We start from the raw sequence: 13488 nt of genomic DNA on the forward strand, positions 1-13488 counted from the left end.
ATACCTTTAGGGAAGGTGACTTCACACCACTGCCTTGGGCAGCCTGTTCCAATTCCTGACTCTTTCTGTGACTCAGTTTCCCCCAATATCCAACTTGAACCTCTCTTGACAAAATTTGAGGCCCTTTCCTCTTGTCCTGTCACTTGTTACTTGGGAGAAGAGGCCGGCCCCCATCTATCTGGCTGTAATCTCAGGCAGTTGTAGAGAGCAGTAAGGTTCCCCTGAATCTCCTTTTCTCCAGGGTAAACACCCCCAGTTCCTTCAGCTGCTGCTCATTAGACTTGTCCTCCAGACCCTTCCCCAGCTCTGTTGCCATTCTCTGGATGCACTCCAGCACCTCAATGTCCTTCTTGTAGTGAGGGACCCAGAACTGAACACAAGATTCGAGATGCAGCCTCACTAGTGCTGAGTACGGGGGACAGTGTTCTTTAATTAAGTGCACAGTTTAAATGGGCAAAAAAACCTGTCCTTGTGACTACAGCAGTACTTTCAGTAGCTATGTACATGTGTGTGCATGCTTCCCAAAACCTAACCCACATTCTGGAATGCAAACACAGAGAAAAGGCAACTGTTGAACAGAATGTGATGTAAACTGATTGCCTGCTCTTGTAGAAAAAAAAAATTACATACGTATTTAGTTTTCACTTAAACAAAAGGAAGAATCATATAATAATTCCTTGTTTTATCTTTATACTACAAGGGTAAAACCCTGATTTTTATCATGTCTGTTATACTGGCAGAATAAAACAGCTCAGCTTTCTAATATATTTGAATTATGCATCAAAAAATTAATTTAACAAAAAATTACCTTTCAATTCCGTATTCTATTTCACAGCTACTTTGCACAATATTATTTAAAACAACTACTGTGTGACACAGTATGATTTCCAGTGTACATTAGGAATACATTCTGGTTTCATCTTTGAATCAGAAAATGCCACTAATAACCTATTATATATTAAGAGATTCAAAAAGATCTTGTAAGCAGACCTTTACAATAGTGAAAAATATTGCAAGGCTCATGAGGTCTATTTAGCACTTCACGTAGCTTTCACCACATGCAACAATGGGCATACCTGTTTGAAAAATCATACATTTTTACAGCATCTTTTATTCAAATGTATTTGTATTCAGATTTCTGGCAACCTCTTGAACAGAGGAGAGCAACCATCAGCACTAAAGCATTCTAGGACAACCCCTGATTGCTATGAAAAATGCCATGGGATATTGATGCTTTTTCAGAACAGGCAGGGCTTTGTTTTTAGTAGTTAACTTATATGAAAATCCAATAGTTAGCAAGCTGCCTGGAACTTTATGTCTCTTCTGGAGATAGAAGTTCTCCTGCAAATACCAATTGCAATTTACAATTCTCATTACATGCATAACTCGAAGGTTATGCTAACAGTAATCAGAACTAGGTATTAATCTGCAAACATTTATACTAAATATACAGTGGCACCAAGTACATTCACAGAGTGCAGTGGGTGGTGACTTGTCTCATGGATTAACGCCTCCAGATAAAAGATTGTTTTACCTCAACCCATCGACAAAAAATGACATTATTGCAATGGTGCAATTAATAACCTGCCACTTCAATAATTGTTAATGATATCTTCATGGATCATCTTGGAAAATCTAGAGAACTTTAAATGTTTTGTTGTGGTTTTTTTGCTTTGACTATTCAATAGGAGAGACAATGAATATGTGTGTTAATATCCCACTTGGTATTCTCTAATGTAGCCCTCTTTTTATTGTGTTTGAGAGTTATGTTTGTTTTATATGAACAATGTCTTGAGGTCGGGACTAAGTTGGAAACTTTATGAAAATAGAAAAAATAAAAAAAGAACATTTGTCTCCATCAACATCTTTTGAAACTCGAACACAGAATTCATTTTCTATTGATAAAGAAATAAAATACCACAGGTGTTCAGAATCTGTTTCTAAAAACTAAGAGAAATGGTATCTCCAGTATCTCATAAACCAAACTATTTTAAGTCTAGCTACCATAAAACTGTCACTGCAGAACATGGCCTGCAGGCACTCAAGTTTAGAGCCTACAATGTTGCTAGTGATCCTTATTTCAGATGTGTTTAGTTAACAACCAAGATAAGAATAAGAGATGTGGTAATGTAAGAAAATAAGCATAACCTCTCCCCTCTTAAAGTGAGATTGGCATTATTCAGTAAACTGCTTTTTTAGATAATCCTGCAGGTTGTACTGGAAATTTTCACCACTAGTAATTTTTTTTTTTTTTAGGTTATTCCTCTGATGTCACTTTTCTACCTGGCATCGCTGAGTTTCTATTATTAGCCCATGTGAGCTATTCAATAGATTGCAATCTTTGTGGCAATAGTACTTGCCAAAACAATTAGACTATAGAATGTATTGGTTTTCAAATGAGATTGCAAAGGGATTGCTACAACCATTCCTTATCTGCTGGTGGTGCTGCAGTGTTTATTAGAACGGATGACAACATGACACCAGTGTATGTCATTATTCTAATACACAATCACTTATGAGGGTCTTTTTAGTCAAAACAGCACTATAGTGCTGAATCATCTCACACTTGGCAACATGGGAGTTTCATTACCATTTAGAAGGTGCTGTCATGTAATGGTTTTGCCTGAAAAGTAGCTGGTTAGAAACATGAAGTTCTTTTGTACTTACACTGAGGCTACAAACTGAATGCAGAAAGTTACTGTATCCTGACTGCAGAAACAGTCAACATATAAAAGAATTTGTCAGCCTTCATCCTAACCTATGAAGAAGCCAAACAATTTGAGGACCATGAGAAAAGAAAGTGGACTGTCAAAAGAGAAAACTGATCAAAAACTTACATAAGGTCTTCAATGAGATTCTTAATTGATCAAATAATTGAACACTGTCTCTCTGAGAACTGGAAAACCCATCTGACTCACCGGTGATTAATTTTTTGGTTTAAGAAACACACACAGATTAATGGGGTGTGCCCGATAATGGCATGTGGTTATTCAGGGTGTGAACAACTTCTAGGGTCTGTCAAAACTTCAGGTTTAGTCTCCATTGAAGACTCAAAAATAAAACCAGAATTTCGAAAATCTTTTTTAAAGAAGCGCAGTACAAATCAGAAGGGCATACAGTGAGAAGCAAAATCTTAAAGTGCAGTATTTATACTGTGCTATATACAGTACTATAGTAGATATTATTAATATTAACATTGAATATTATGAATGTTAAAATCAATTGGTCAATTATATTAATTTTTTCCGAGATATATAATCTTACAAATAGTCAGAAAAAGGACTTTATAGTATTTATACTAGAATGCAACTTTCTATTTCTTTCCTATGGAGAAAAAAACCAAAGGTATAAATGCTTTGTCATTGACTATTTTTCAACTTCTGTTAAGCGCTGGCCAAAATATTACCTGCATAAAGAGTCGTATTTACTGTGCAATATCATCTCCTGGTCCCACTGCACAGCAGGAAAGGCAGTCTGTGCTGACACAGGTAAGCAGCGCGTTACAGCCAGATCTGCTCCCTAGATATTGCATAGAAAAGCCAAGGTGCCGTCATGCTCAACGAGCAAAGTGAAGATCAGGCTAAAACCGCATCTGACACCGGCAGCTCGTCACCCGTGACACGGGCAGGTCGCGGCTCAGCCGAGTCCCGGGCGCGCTCATCAGTGGCACAGGGCGGCACAGCCCGGGTGGCCGGGCAGGACAGTCCCCACCGCGGGCTCCGCGCTCGGCTCTCCCCACCTGTGGGCATTTCGCCCTGCGCCCTGGTGGCTGGAATGGGGAAGAGCTGAGCCCGAGGCGGCCGCCGGGACGCTTCGCTCGGGGAGAGGAATTTTCCAGCCGAGAGGAGCGGCCCTGCCCCCGCTGGCCGCTGTCAGCCCGCGGCCGGGGCCGAGTGGAGTCCCCGCTCCCGGAGGGACAGCCGGGTGTGCGGGGGCGGGAGGGAGGCGCTGGGACGGGAACAGGGAGTCTCTGTATCTTCGCGCGTGCTCTAGGGGGACGGTTCCGCGTTTCAAATTTCTCGCCGAGAAGTTTGTTTGGTGGTTTGTTTGTTTGTTTTTTTTTTTTTTTTGTATTTGTGTATGTTTTTTCTCCTCCACCCAAGGTGTGTGGTTCCGTGAGCGGCAGGAGCCTAGCGGAGCCCTGAGCGCGGCCGCCGCCTCGGGAAGCCGCCCCGTGTCCGCGCTGTAAACAGCGGGCAATGCCCGCGCTCGGGGGCGAGGCGGTGCCGGGGGCAGCGCGGCGGGGCCGCCCCCGCCAGCCCGCCCCGAGCAGGTGAGGCGGGGAGCCGGGGCGCCGTGCGGGCGGGTCCCCGCGCTGCGCCCGCCCTGCGCTCCCTCGGCCGCTGGCATGGACGCCCGCGCTCGGCCGGCAGCCGCCCCGCCGCCCTCCGGGTAAGCGCAGCTCACGGCTCGGGCGGGAGCCTCGGCCGCCCCGGCTCCAGAGGGGAAGCGGGTTGGGAACCGCGGCCGTGCGCGGGGCCGGGTGAGGTGAGGTGAGGTGAGGGCGAGGGGGCAGCTCGGGTCGGGGAGGCCGGTGCAGAGCCGCCCGGCTGTAGGTGCGCGTTTGGGAAGCAGCCAGGGGCGAGAGGCGGCTCCCCAGCGCCGGGGGCCGGGCGGGATGTGCCCCTGCCCAGCGCTCCTGCGGCGGGGGCGAGGCGGGAGCCCCGGGCGGGCTCGCAGCGGGGCAGGCGGAGCGGCGCGACCGTTGAACGGCCGCGGGAGCGCGCGGAGCGCCGGGGCCGGAGCCTCGACGGCATCGCGGCCGGTTCCGCGCGCTGGGCGCGGGCTGCCCCGCACGGCCGAGGCTGTGGGAGCGCCCCGCCGGCGTCCTCCTTGGCGGTGCCCGGCAGAGCAGCGGCGAGAGAGGAACGAGCATCGCCGTCCCGGTCCTGTGCCAGGCTGCAGCGCTGCCAGCGCGGGACCCGCCGGGTGCGCGGCACTGCGGGGGAAATCTCTCCTCGGGGAGATCTCTGCAGGTCAACACTTGCCGGTCGGAGCATCCTTAGGTGTGCGGAGTCAGTTTCAAGCTCTGCGGGTGAGAGTGGCGGCGGTGGGAGCGCTGGGCCCTCCTCGGTGCTCTGGTAACTGCCCACGCTGAGGGGCAAGGAAAATAAATAAGCGGCATCTGTTGAGAGTAGTAAAAGGGCTGGTTTGTTTCTTTCTAAATGTTAGGTCTCTCAGAACATTTGCTTATAAAATGTCAGAAAATATAACTTGAAAGAATACATTTTTAAAATTTTAAGTAAAACTACCCCAGTTATAGATCAGGAGGCAGATAATTTCTCCTTAAGTAGTCAGATATGTTTGAAGAAAATTAATTTACTCAATAACTTCAGTAGGAAATTGAATGAATCAAGCTACTGGTAAGATTGCTGGAGTTATCTGTAAATAGAAGAGACAAAACTTGGTGAGTGTATTTTTTAATAATGAAGCTTACATACTATATGCAAAAATGGATTACTTGGTTTTCTGACCAAGTGTCTATAGGATAAACAGATGCAAATGATGGCAATTTACTGTAGTATTTGCAGCAGCAATCAAATCAGTTTGAAGTCATTGCTGTAGTGAATATGGAAGACTCAAAAAGGGATGGATATTTATTTACTTAAGGCCTTGTCAACATTCTACATTTTTATGTAGCTGTCGAGAAATGAACTTTATATTTTTAAACAATGTAGAAGGTATAATTACAGAGGAGATAATCACTGCATTTTTAAGACTCTGGTATGTAAACACAGTTGGAAGGACTGAATGTAGGATAGTAGGGCTTGATTCCAGATTAGGAAGGGGCTGAAAGAGTATGTCTTGGGGGTCTTAAGTTTTACGTGTGGGTAGGAACATGAAAACAAGCAAAAAGACACAATTAAATATTTAGCTGTTCTGACAGTCTCACTAGGCCTGTTGCTTGCCATAATGCTGTTGGGTATAGTGAATTTTGGCTGCTGCTTGACATCTGAGTCAGGAAAAGTAGTCTGTTCCCTTTTTTGTGACTTCAAGCATCTGTCAGCATCCACATCTCAGTTGTGAGAAACACATAGCTAACAGCAGTGCTCATTGCATTAGCCCTGCAGGTGTATTTTCAGGCCTTTTATCAGCTCTTCCCATATAATTTGGTACTTAGGAAATCAAGTTACCATGCCTTTCTTTTTATGAGAGTTCTTTATTGGTGATCTTAATTATTTCCTGGAGATGGTGTCATTTGCTCATCAAAACGCTGGATTTGAGGAAAAAAATGTGGTTATACCAAAAATGGCAACTCCCAGTTTTACTGAAAATGGTCCATGGATACATTTTTGAATAGTAAGCACGGACTGTGGTTCTCTGTCTGAGATAATAGGAAAAACTGTGCAATCTGGGAAGAATTTCAGTTGAAATAGCAATTTTCTTTAAATGTGTTACCAAATGATGAGATATACTGCATTATATATCTTCTTAACTCCTCTAGCCAGGTTAAAAGTGTTGTTAATCTGCAGCTGAAAACTGTTTACCACTCAGTATGTTCTTAAATCAGTATATAAAGTTCTGTGGAGTAATTACTGCTAACTCTTCACAGCTTAGAAAGTTTATTTATGCTCACTGCTAAGAAGGCTAGTTTTCAAGCATTGATGTTTGTTTAGGCTTGGAACTCCTACATAACTTAATCACTGGTGGCTGTTCAATATAGAACTTTGTTATCAGATCTATGGGAATAAGCTCTGGGAAAGGATCCTGTCATATCTTGGAAGACTTTTTTTTATTATTTTTTGTACGGGATTGTGCTATTGTATTGAAAAATTGTTTATTAAAACTGATTCTGGATAAAAATATTTGTCTGAATTTGGTGAAAAAACATGACCTTTTTATTCTCACTGTACATACACGGGAAACAGGAAAAATTTTTAAAAAACAGCTTCTGCTAGATTTTTTTTCTTTAATATGGTGAATAGAAAGTGTGCCCAGCAACTGGCTGGAATTTTTTGGAATATGATGAATAGGAGGTGTGCCTAGTAACTGGCTGGACATGACACATAGTTTCTTCTTTTAGCAGAAGAAACTTGGTTGGACCTACTTTTAAGGCATTTTTATAGCTCATCTATCTTACCCTGAGTAGCACTCATGACACTGTGCTCCTGTCAGGCCAGTTGACACAGTCTGCTGCTGTTCATTACAGAGTTGAATAGGCTTTATATATGGGATGATAGGAAAATGTGTGATTTAATACTTGCAAATAAAAAAAGTGGCTGTAGTTGGTATCCTACCTTTTGAACACAATTTTCCTGCTATTGCTGGATATTCGATATCCTGGAGTAAATAAATTTTTATATTATAAGTAGATGTCAGTAGTTGACACAGGATTTTACCATGAAGAACTGCGTTATAGCTTAATAAACCATTAGAAAATTGGAACAAATGTGGATTTAGGTAAACAGAAGATTGATATCCTTTGAAATATTAGAATGCACGTTGAGATCCACCTTTAATTCAATTGTAATCAGTTTCTGAGAATTTCACATGGTTTCATTTGTTCCCTTAAGTCATATTTAAAGCTATATTCTTACTTACAAAATAACAGCTTCAGACCTGCTTTAGCCGAGCAAACCCCCTTTGTTTTGTCCTTCTGATTGCGTGACTAAGGAACACATGCTTAGGAGATAGAGCTGCTCTCCAGGGGCTGAAGTTGACATGGTTATATGGGGGAGGGGGCAGAGCCAAAGAGTTTTGGTTTGCTTTCTGCCAGAAACACTCCTCGTGTGTGTCTTCATGCTCCCATTCACTGCTGCTTGGCCTAGTGAATGTATTTGAAGAAATTAATAAGGAGAACTGGAGAGAAGTCTTTTTCCCATGGTTCCCAGGTCTGTCTCAGGAAGTGAGAGATGTTTTCAGGAAGAACAAGAAATTTACCTTTTTTTCTCACATGTAGACTGTCGAGTTTTTATCCAATAATGTCAATCAGATTATGGATTTCTGGAGACATCAGCTGTGGTGCAGTGTTGGCAAGTGTCTGGCAGCAAGCTGGGAATACTGTTTTGAGCTCTCTTCCTCTCTTCCTTGTGTTTGGTTGAGTCAGTTCACAACATAGCCACAGGTTTATTCAAGTGTAAATGGAAGTCCTCTCTGTGTGGAGTGTGGGGAGAGACAGAAAGTGTAGCAATAGCTTCAAACAAAGCATTCTATGGCCAAGCCACAGCAGCAGACTGGGGTTGGGAGGGGTGGGTTGTGTCTGAATTTGGTCACTTTAGTGAAATTTTAGTCAGGGCTGAAAGTACATTTTTTTCTCTTGCAATAAATTAGATGTTGCTATTGGTCTAAATGATGCATTGTTGTATAAATGTTTATCAATAAAAGCAAGACCTTTTGTACTTGTGCTACTAAATGTTAGTGCTATTTAGGACAGAGGTTAGGCTGTCGTGGGTTTAACAAGTAGTTCCATCTCAGATGAGCTTCATCTCCTAGACTGAAGTCTTCAAGATAATAGCACGTTCTTCTTACCCCCATGACCCTGATGAAGAACAACTAATGGAGCAATAACAAAATGGAAAGAATTCTGAGAATTTGTGGCCATTGAGATGGCTAGATGTTTGAAGCAGGGAGTTAGCTCCTTGGTGGGTGGATGCCCATCAGGAGCCACTTGAATGCTAATCATTCCAGGGGCCAATTTACCATCTGAGTTCCAAGTGTACACATAACACTTATCGAGGTGATTATGTTGCTCTTTTTAATATATCTACCTTATCAAAGGCAACATCAAATAGTTGCGTGACACTGGTACCATTACCTGAATGTTGTGTTTAAAGGCTGGTTTGATTACTCAAACTTTGTCAAGTCTGAAGTCATAGCTGGGTGCCTATGGAGTAGTTAGTGGTAATATTCACTGTTGGAGTGTGTTGCTGTGGGAATGAGATCAAGAAAACATTAGAGGGTTGAGGAATGTGGATACTAGGGTGAAAAAATGTGTGGGAGCGTAATACACAAATAGAGAAATCATCAGAGTTATTTCAAAGCTTTGTCCAAGTGTGATGGTATGCTGTGAAAAAAGAAAAGCGAGAGCTAGATCATGAAGTATAAAAGCATTTGAGGGGAAAAAGTGCTTGAGACTGGAAGGTGGGTTTTGGTGTAATTTTAGGGTAGCTTCTTTCTATTGTTACCGGAATTTTTTTTTGTTGAGTTTTGTTTTGTGTACTTTAAATGAGGTCACAGTGTTTATGTAAACCTGAAGATCACTGTTTATTTTGAGTAGGCACATCTGTGTTGCATGGAATAAGAAAGGAGTTCATTGCAGGGGACCAAAAGCTTAGGTTCCAGAGGAAACTGAAGGTCTTCACGGGACTCTTGCCATCTGACAGATAAAACAATTCACTCAGAATATTTTAAAGTCTCAAATAAGTGTTTTCTCCTGTAATCTGGCAAACATAAATAGGTCTCCCTTCATGAAGTCCAGTACTGCTTCTGACTATTAGTTTGGAAAAAAAAAAATTCTAAGCTTGCAAGTTTTTCTAGCTTGACTGCTGTTCTTTTGAGCTGCCACTGCTGTAGCTTTATGTGTGCTGGGGAACAGCAGATGCCAGATTATCCAGCCAGCCCTTGGAGTTATAGCAAGGTTAACATGCTCAACTAAATATTTATTCCTTTTTCTAGAAATTACAAGTCAGTATGACGAGTTGCTCTGTTAATGTAGTGGATATAAGGAATGCCAGGTGTTCTCTTTTATGGATGCTTGCAAGTTAAAACAGATCTGATGGTGCAGTTTTCTTTTCACCTGGCTCTCACTTGCTTCCCCAACAACTGACCTGCTCCTCTGACTTCAGTTCACATAACTGCCTGCTGGTTGAGAAAGAGTTGCTCTTCACTGTGGGTATTTGCTGTCACTGCTCTAAAACTCAGAGCTGACGTCAGGGCATTAGAGGATGACAAGAAGCCAAGATGTTGGCTCCTAGATTCCTGTAGAGTTCTGTGGCTGTGCCCAGTGTTAGCACAATGAAGAGGAAACTCTTACTGTGCAGTATAGGACAATGGAGAGTTCAAGGGGGAAAACCACCCCTGCTGTTCTGAGCTGTAACAACCAATTAAAAACTTGACGACGCTTCACCTGAAGTCTCTCCTGATTTAAGGACGCACAATAAAAAATGCAACTCTTCATGAAAGTAGACTTAAATATTTACTAACGAGTTCCAGTAGGTGTGTTCTGACTTAAAATTTCCCTGGTGATAGACTGATGGATAAAAGCGAATTTTTTTTTCATGGTTTAAGAAATGCTTATTTCTGCAGAAGTGGAATGCCATGGGAATCCTTACAAAATTCAGAGTTCCTGGATTTGATTTTTATTTTCTAGGAGGCTATCCAGCTCAGAAGGGGCATGTACATTTGTTTGTACCTTTTGGTTGTTGTAAATGATTAAAGTGCTGTAGGTGGTTACTGGATGGATCCCTAATCTATCTACGAAATGTCACCCTTGGGAGTTTGCATTAATGTCAACTCAGCTGCAAGATTAGGGTTGTCAGGATTGGTATTTTCAGTTAAAGAAAATAGAGTTTGTGAGTATTTTTAGCTAGGCATAAACTTTCTCCTGTGAGAAAGCATTGGTTTTGTTGGGAGCTTTAGTTCTACAGAGGTTCTTGTTGAAGAAATAGCTTCCAAGCTGTGCTTTCTTAGCTGTGTTTTAAAAATACTTTCTGCATATTTCTTTCATTTTTCATTTCTGTTCTGGAAAAAGAGCTACTTGGTTTGGAAACTATAGATCAATCTTATTTAATAACATAAACCTCTCGTCCTCCCCAAACAATGCAAACGGTCGCTCTATGTTAAACAAGAAGTGAGCTTGAATTTTTCTCACTGAGAAAGAAACAATGCTCCCCCCCAACAAACAGAACACCATCCTGTCTCAAAGGAACAGCATTAGAAATGTAGATATTTTTCTTTAAAATTGAATCCATTTTCAGTTTAGTATTCCTGAATTACTGATGTATTGATTTAACAGTCTTGTTTTTTTCATGGGCCTTGGTTTCCTGTTGAGAATTAATTTTCCCTTTTGATATTGTATCTGACTTTCATGTCAGATCTTCAGATGGATTTTGTTCCCAAGACTGATGCTCTATACCTGGGGTTTAGCAGGTAACTTTTAAATGTTTTGCTATGGGAAGAGCATAAGCATCTTCATCTGCCCCTTTAATACAGACTTACTATTGATGAAGTTATCTGGAGGAACTGTTTCTTCTATTCTTTTCACAAAATGAAGTGTATTTTTTATGTTTCACTCAGTTTAACTTTTTGTTTGCTTCTTTAGTTTGGTTTTTTGTCTGTGTCTCCTCCATGCCCTCCAGTTTGATGTGCTGGAAGCTTTGTTGAATAACGTGAATTAAGTAACAACTTTTAAGGATGTGGAACCATCAGTCAAGCAGCAATGGAAAGTTTGTGTTACTATTGCCCTGAAACTTTTTATGCATAGGTATCACGATAATTTGGAGGATAGTAGGGAAGAATACAGTGTGCCAAGTTTGAGTTGTGTTGTTTTGGTTTTTATCATTCACTTATTTACCAGCTGTTTGTTTATCATTGTATTGCTCTTGACTTCTGTAAAACCCAGATCAGTTTTTCTGTACTGTTAAACTAGACTGACAAAAGAACTGAATGTAATATTGAAGGTAGAATGTAAGCTACTGAAGTAGCTGTTGTTTAACTGTTTGTGTGACAGCAATGTTGAAAGCTCTTTCTGCTTGGGAAGAACAATGTTTTGTCTCTGTATCTACTAAAATAAAAGAAAAAAAAAAGAGGAGCCAAGATGTCTGTTAATAACAAAGTTGAGAAAACAAATATTTGCATCTTGTCACGCTGGGTTGTAACCCCTTGAAGCAAAGATGAAGTACATCTTTATTTACTAGTAGCTGTGGATTTAAACATTTTGTCCTTTTCATTAAAAATTAATGTTGTGCAAAGTTAAATATGTAACCATTTTGGCTTTGAGAGAGTAGAAATGATTTGCAGGAATGGATGGATTTTTTACTTCTTTAGTTAGTTAGTCACCACACAAGGTGTGTGTTAGGTGATGACGATAATGCAGTGGGTGGAATTTCCAGAAGCAGAATTTCTGATGACTTTCAGGCATTTGTGTAAAAACAGAAATTCAAGCCACGACAGAAATCTGGGCTTTAATTTTATTTTTTTTATATTTATTTTTTAAATTCAGAAACTCAAAATACTCAAAAATCAGGTAACACTCTATGTTGAAAATTTTCCCTAGGTTCCCAAACTTTCATTTCCTATTAATTACTGCTTTTTCTGTTTACTCTCTAAAGTCTCCAGACTTAAACTTTTCTGTATTCTCTGCTGGTCTCTGATTCATGGTCTCTGACTTCCCCTTGCCTGCAATTTTGATCCTCTCCTTCCACCCACATTACAAAGCAGCCTCACTAATTCCATCCTTGGCACCCTCCTTGAGCTATATTTACCTCATTTAGTTTTAAAAGTACTCACTGCTTGGAGGAAGTCCTTTTTTGCTGAATTTTAAACTTCAAGTAAGTTTGTAAGTCCACAGCTATTAGTAAAAAAAAGTACTTTGTTTTTGCTTCAAGGGGCTACAAACCAGAATGACAATTGGACCTTTTTGGATTCTACCTTTGTGTGTTCTTTTACATCTTCAGATTTAACAACAGTTTGGGCCTTCAGCTTGGGTCTTCCATTTGGTGTGAGTTTTTGTTTGTTTGGTTATTTTTTGTTTGCTTGTTTGTTTTGTTTTCCTCCTGTGTCCCATTCTCCCTGTATCTGATTCCTCCTCCCCGACATCACTCTGAAACTACAGATGCTTCTTATAAATGTGGCTTTGTGTTTAAATATTGCATGACACATTTTACCAAGCATAATGCATCTTATTCCCTTGTACTTATATGGGCATGGAGACTATTTTTGCCGCAGTGGTTAAGGGGAGAAGGATTTCCCAGGCCCTTTCATATGGCACTTCAGGCGGGGTCGTTGACTGTCTTTGCAGTTGTTGATCTCATCTGCTCACTTATCTACAGTTGAGTAATGCCTTGGACATTGCAGGATTTGGAGCTGAGGTCTTAAGGCAGGCAGTGATAGCTGGAGACATGAAATACGATTTTTTCTTTCTTCTTTTAACTAACTCAGAGTTTACTTAGCACTTTGTTGTGCCAGTAACAATAATTATATTAATGTATTATATACTGTCCTTCCTCAGAATGAGGTAGGTTTAATTTGATGTCTGCATGACACGCTATCAAGATGTTTGTTGTAGAAATGAACTGATGGAACTGGGTCAAATGTGTCTTTATTCCTTTAGCTTCTTAATGCTTCTCTTGTTGCTTAATGGTTGATTGGGGTTTTTTTTGGGGGGGTGGGTAGGGAGAGGAGTCTTGTTTTCTGCCAAGTGATAACTGCAGGGATCAGAGGATTTTAAAATCTAGGTAATTCTGGGGTTTTGTTTGGTGGTTCTTTTGCAGTGAAGGACACATTCCCTCCTTCCCCATATGTATCGTTGAGATATTCTCAACATGCCAC

General features: G+C 41.3%; 1 protein-coding gene across 1 annotated transcript in view; it reads left to right on the forward strand.

Moving 5' to 3' along the window:
• The first annotated feature begins 4199 nt into the window (after window positions 1–4199).
• The window catches only part of COBLL1 (cordon-bleu WH2 repeat protein like 1), a 78057-nt gene continuing 68768 nt past the window's right edge, over window positions 4200–13488 (forward strand). Inside the window, 2 exon segments of the mRNA XM_050339902.1 lie at window positions 4200–4273; window positions 4557–5035. Coding sequence (XP_050195859.1) covers window positions 4200–4273; window positions 4557–5035 — 553 coding nt within the window.

The sequence above is a fragment of the Myiozetetes cayanensis genome, unplaced genomic scaffold, assembly GCF_022539395.1.
Source record: "Myiozetetes cayanensis isolate MyiCay16 unplaced genomic scaffold, myiCay2020 scf9, whole genome shotgun sequence".
NCBI lineage: Eukaryota > Metazoa > Chordata > Aves > Passeriformes > Tyrannidae > Myiozetetes > Myiozetetes cayanensis.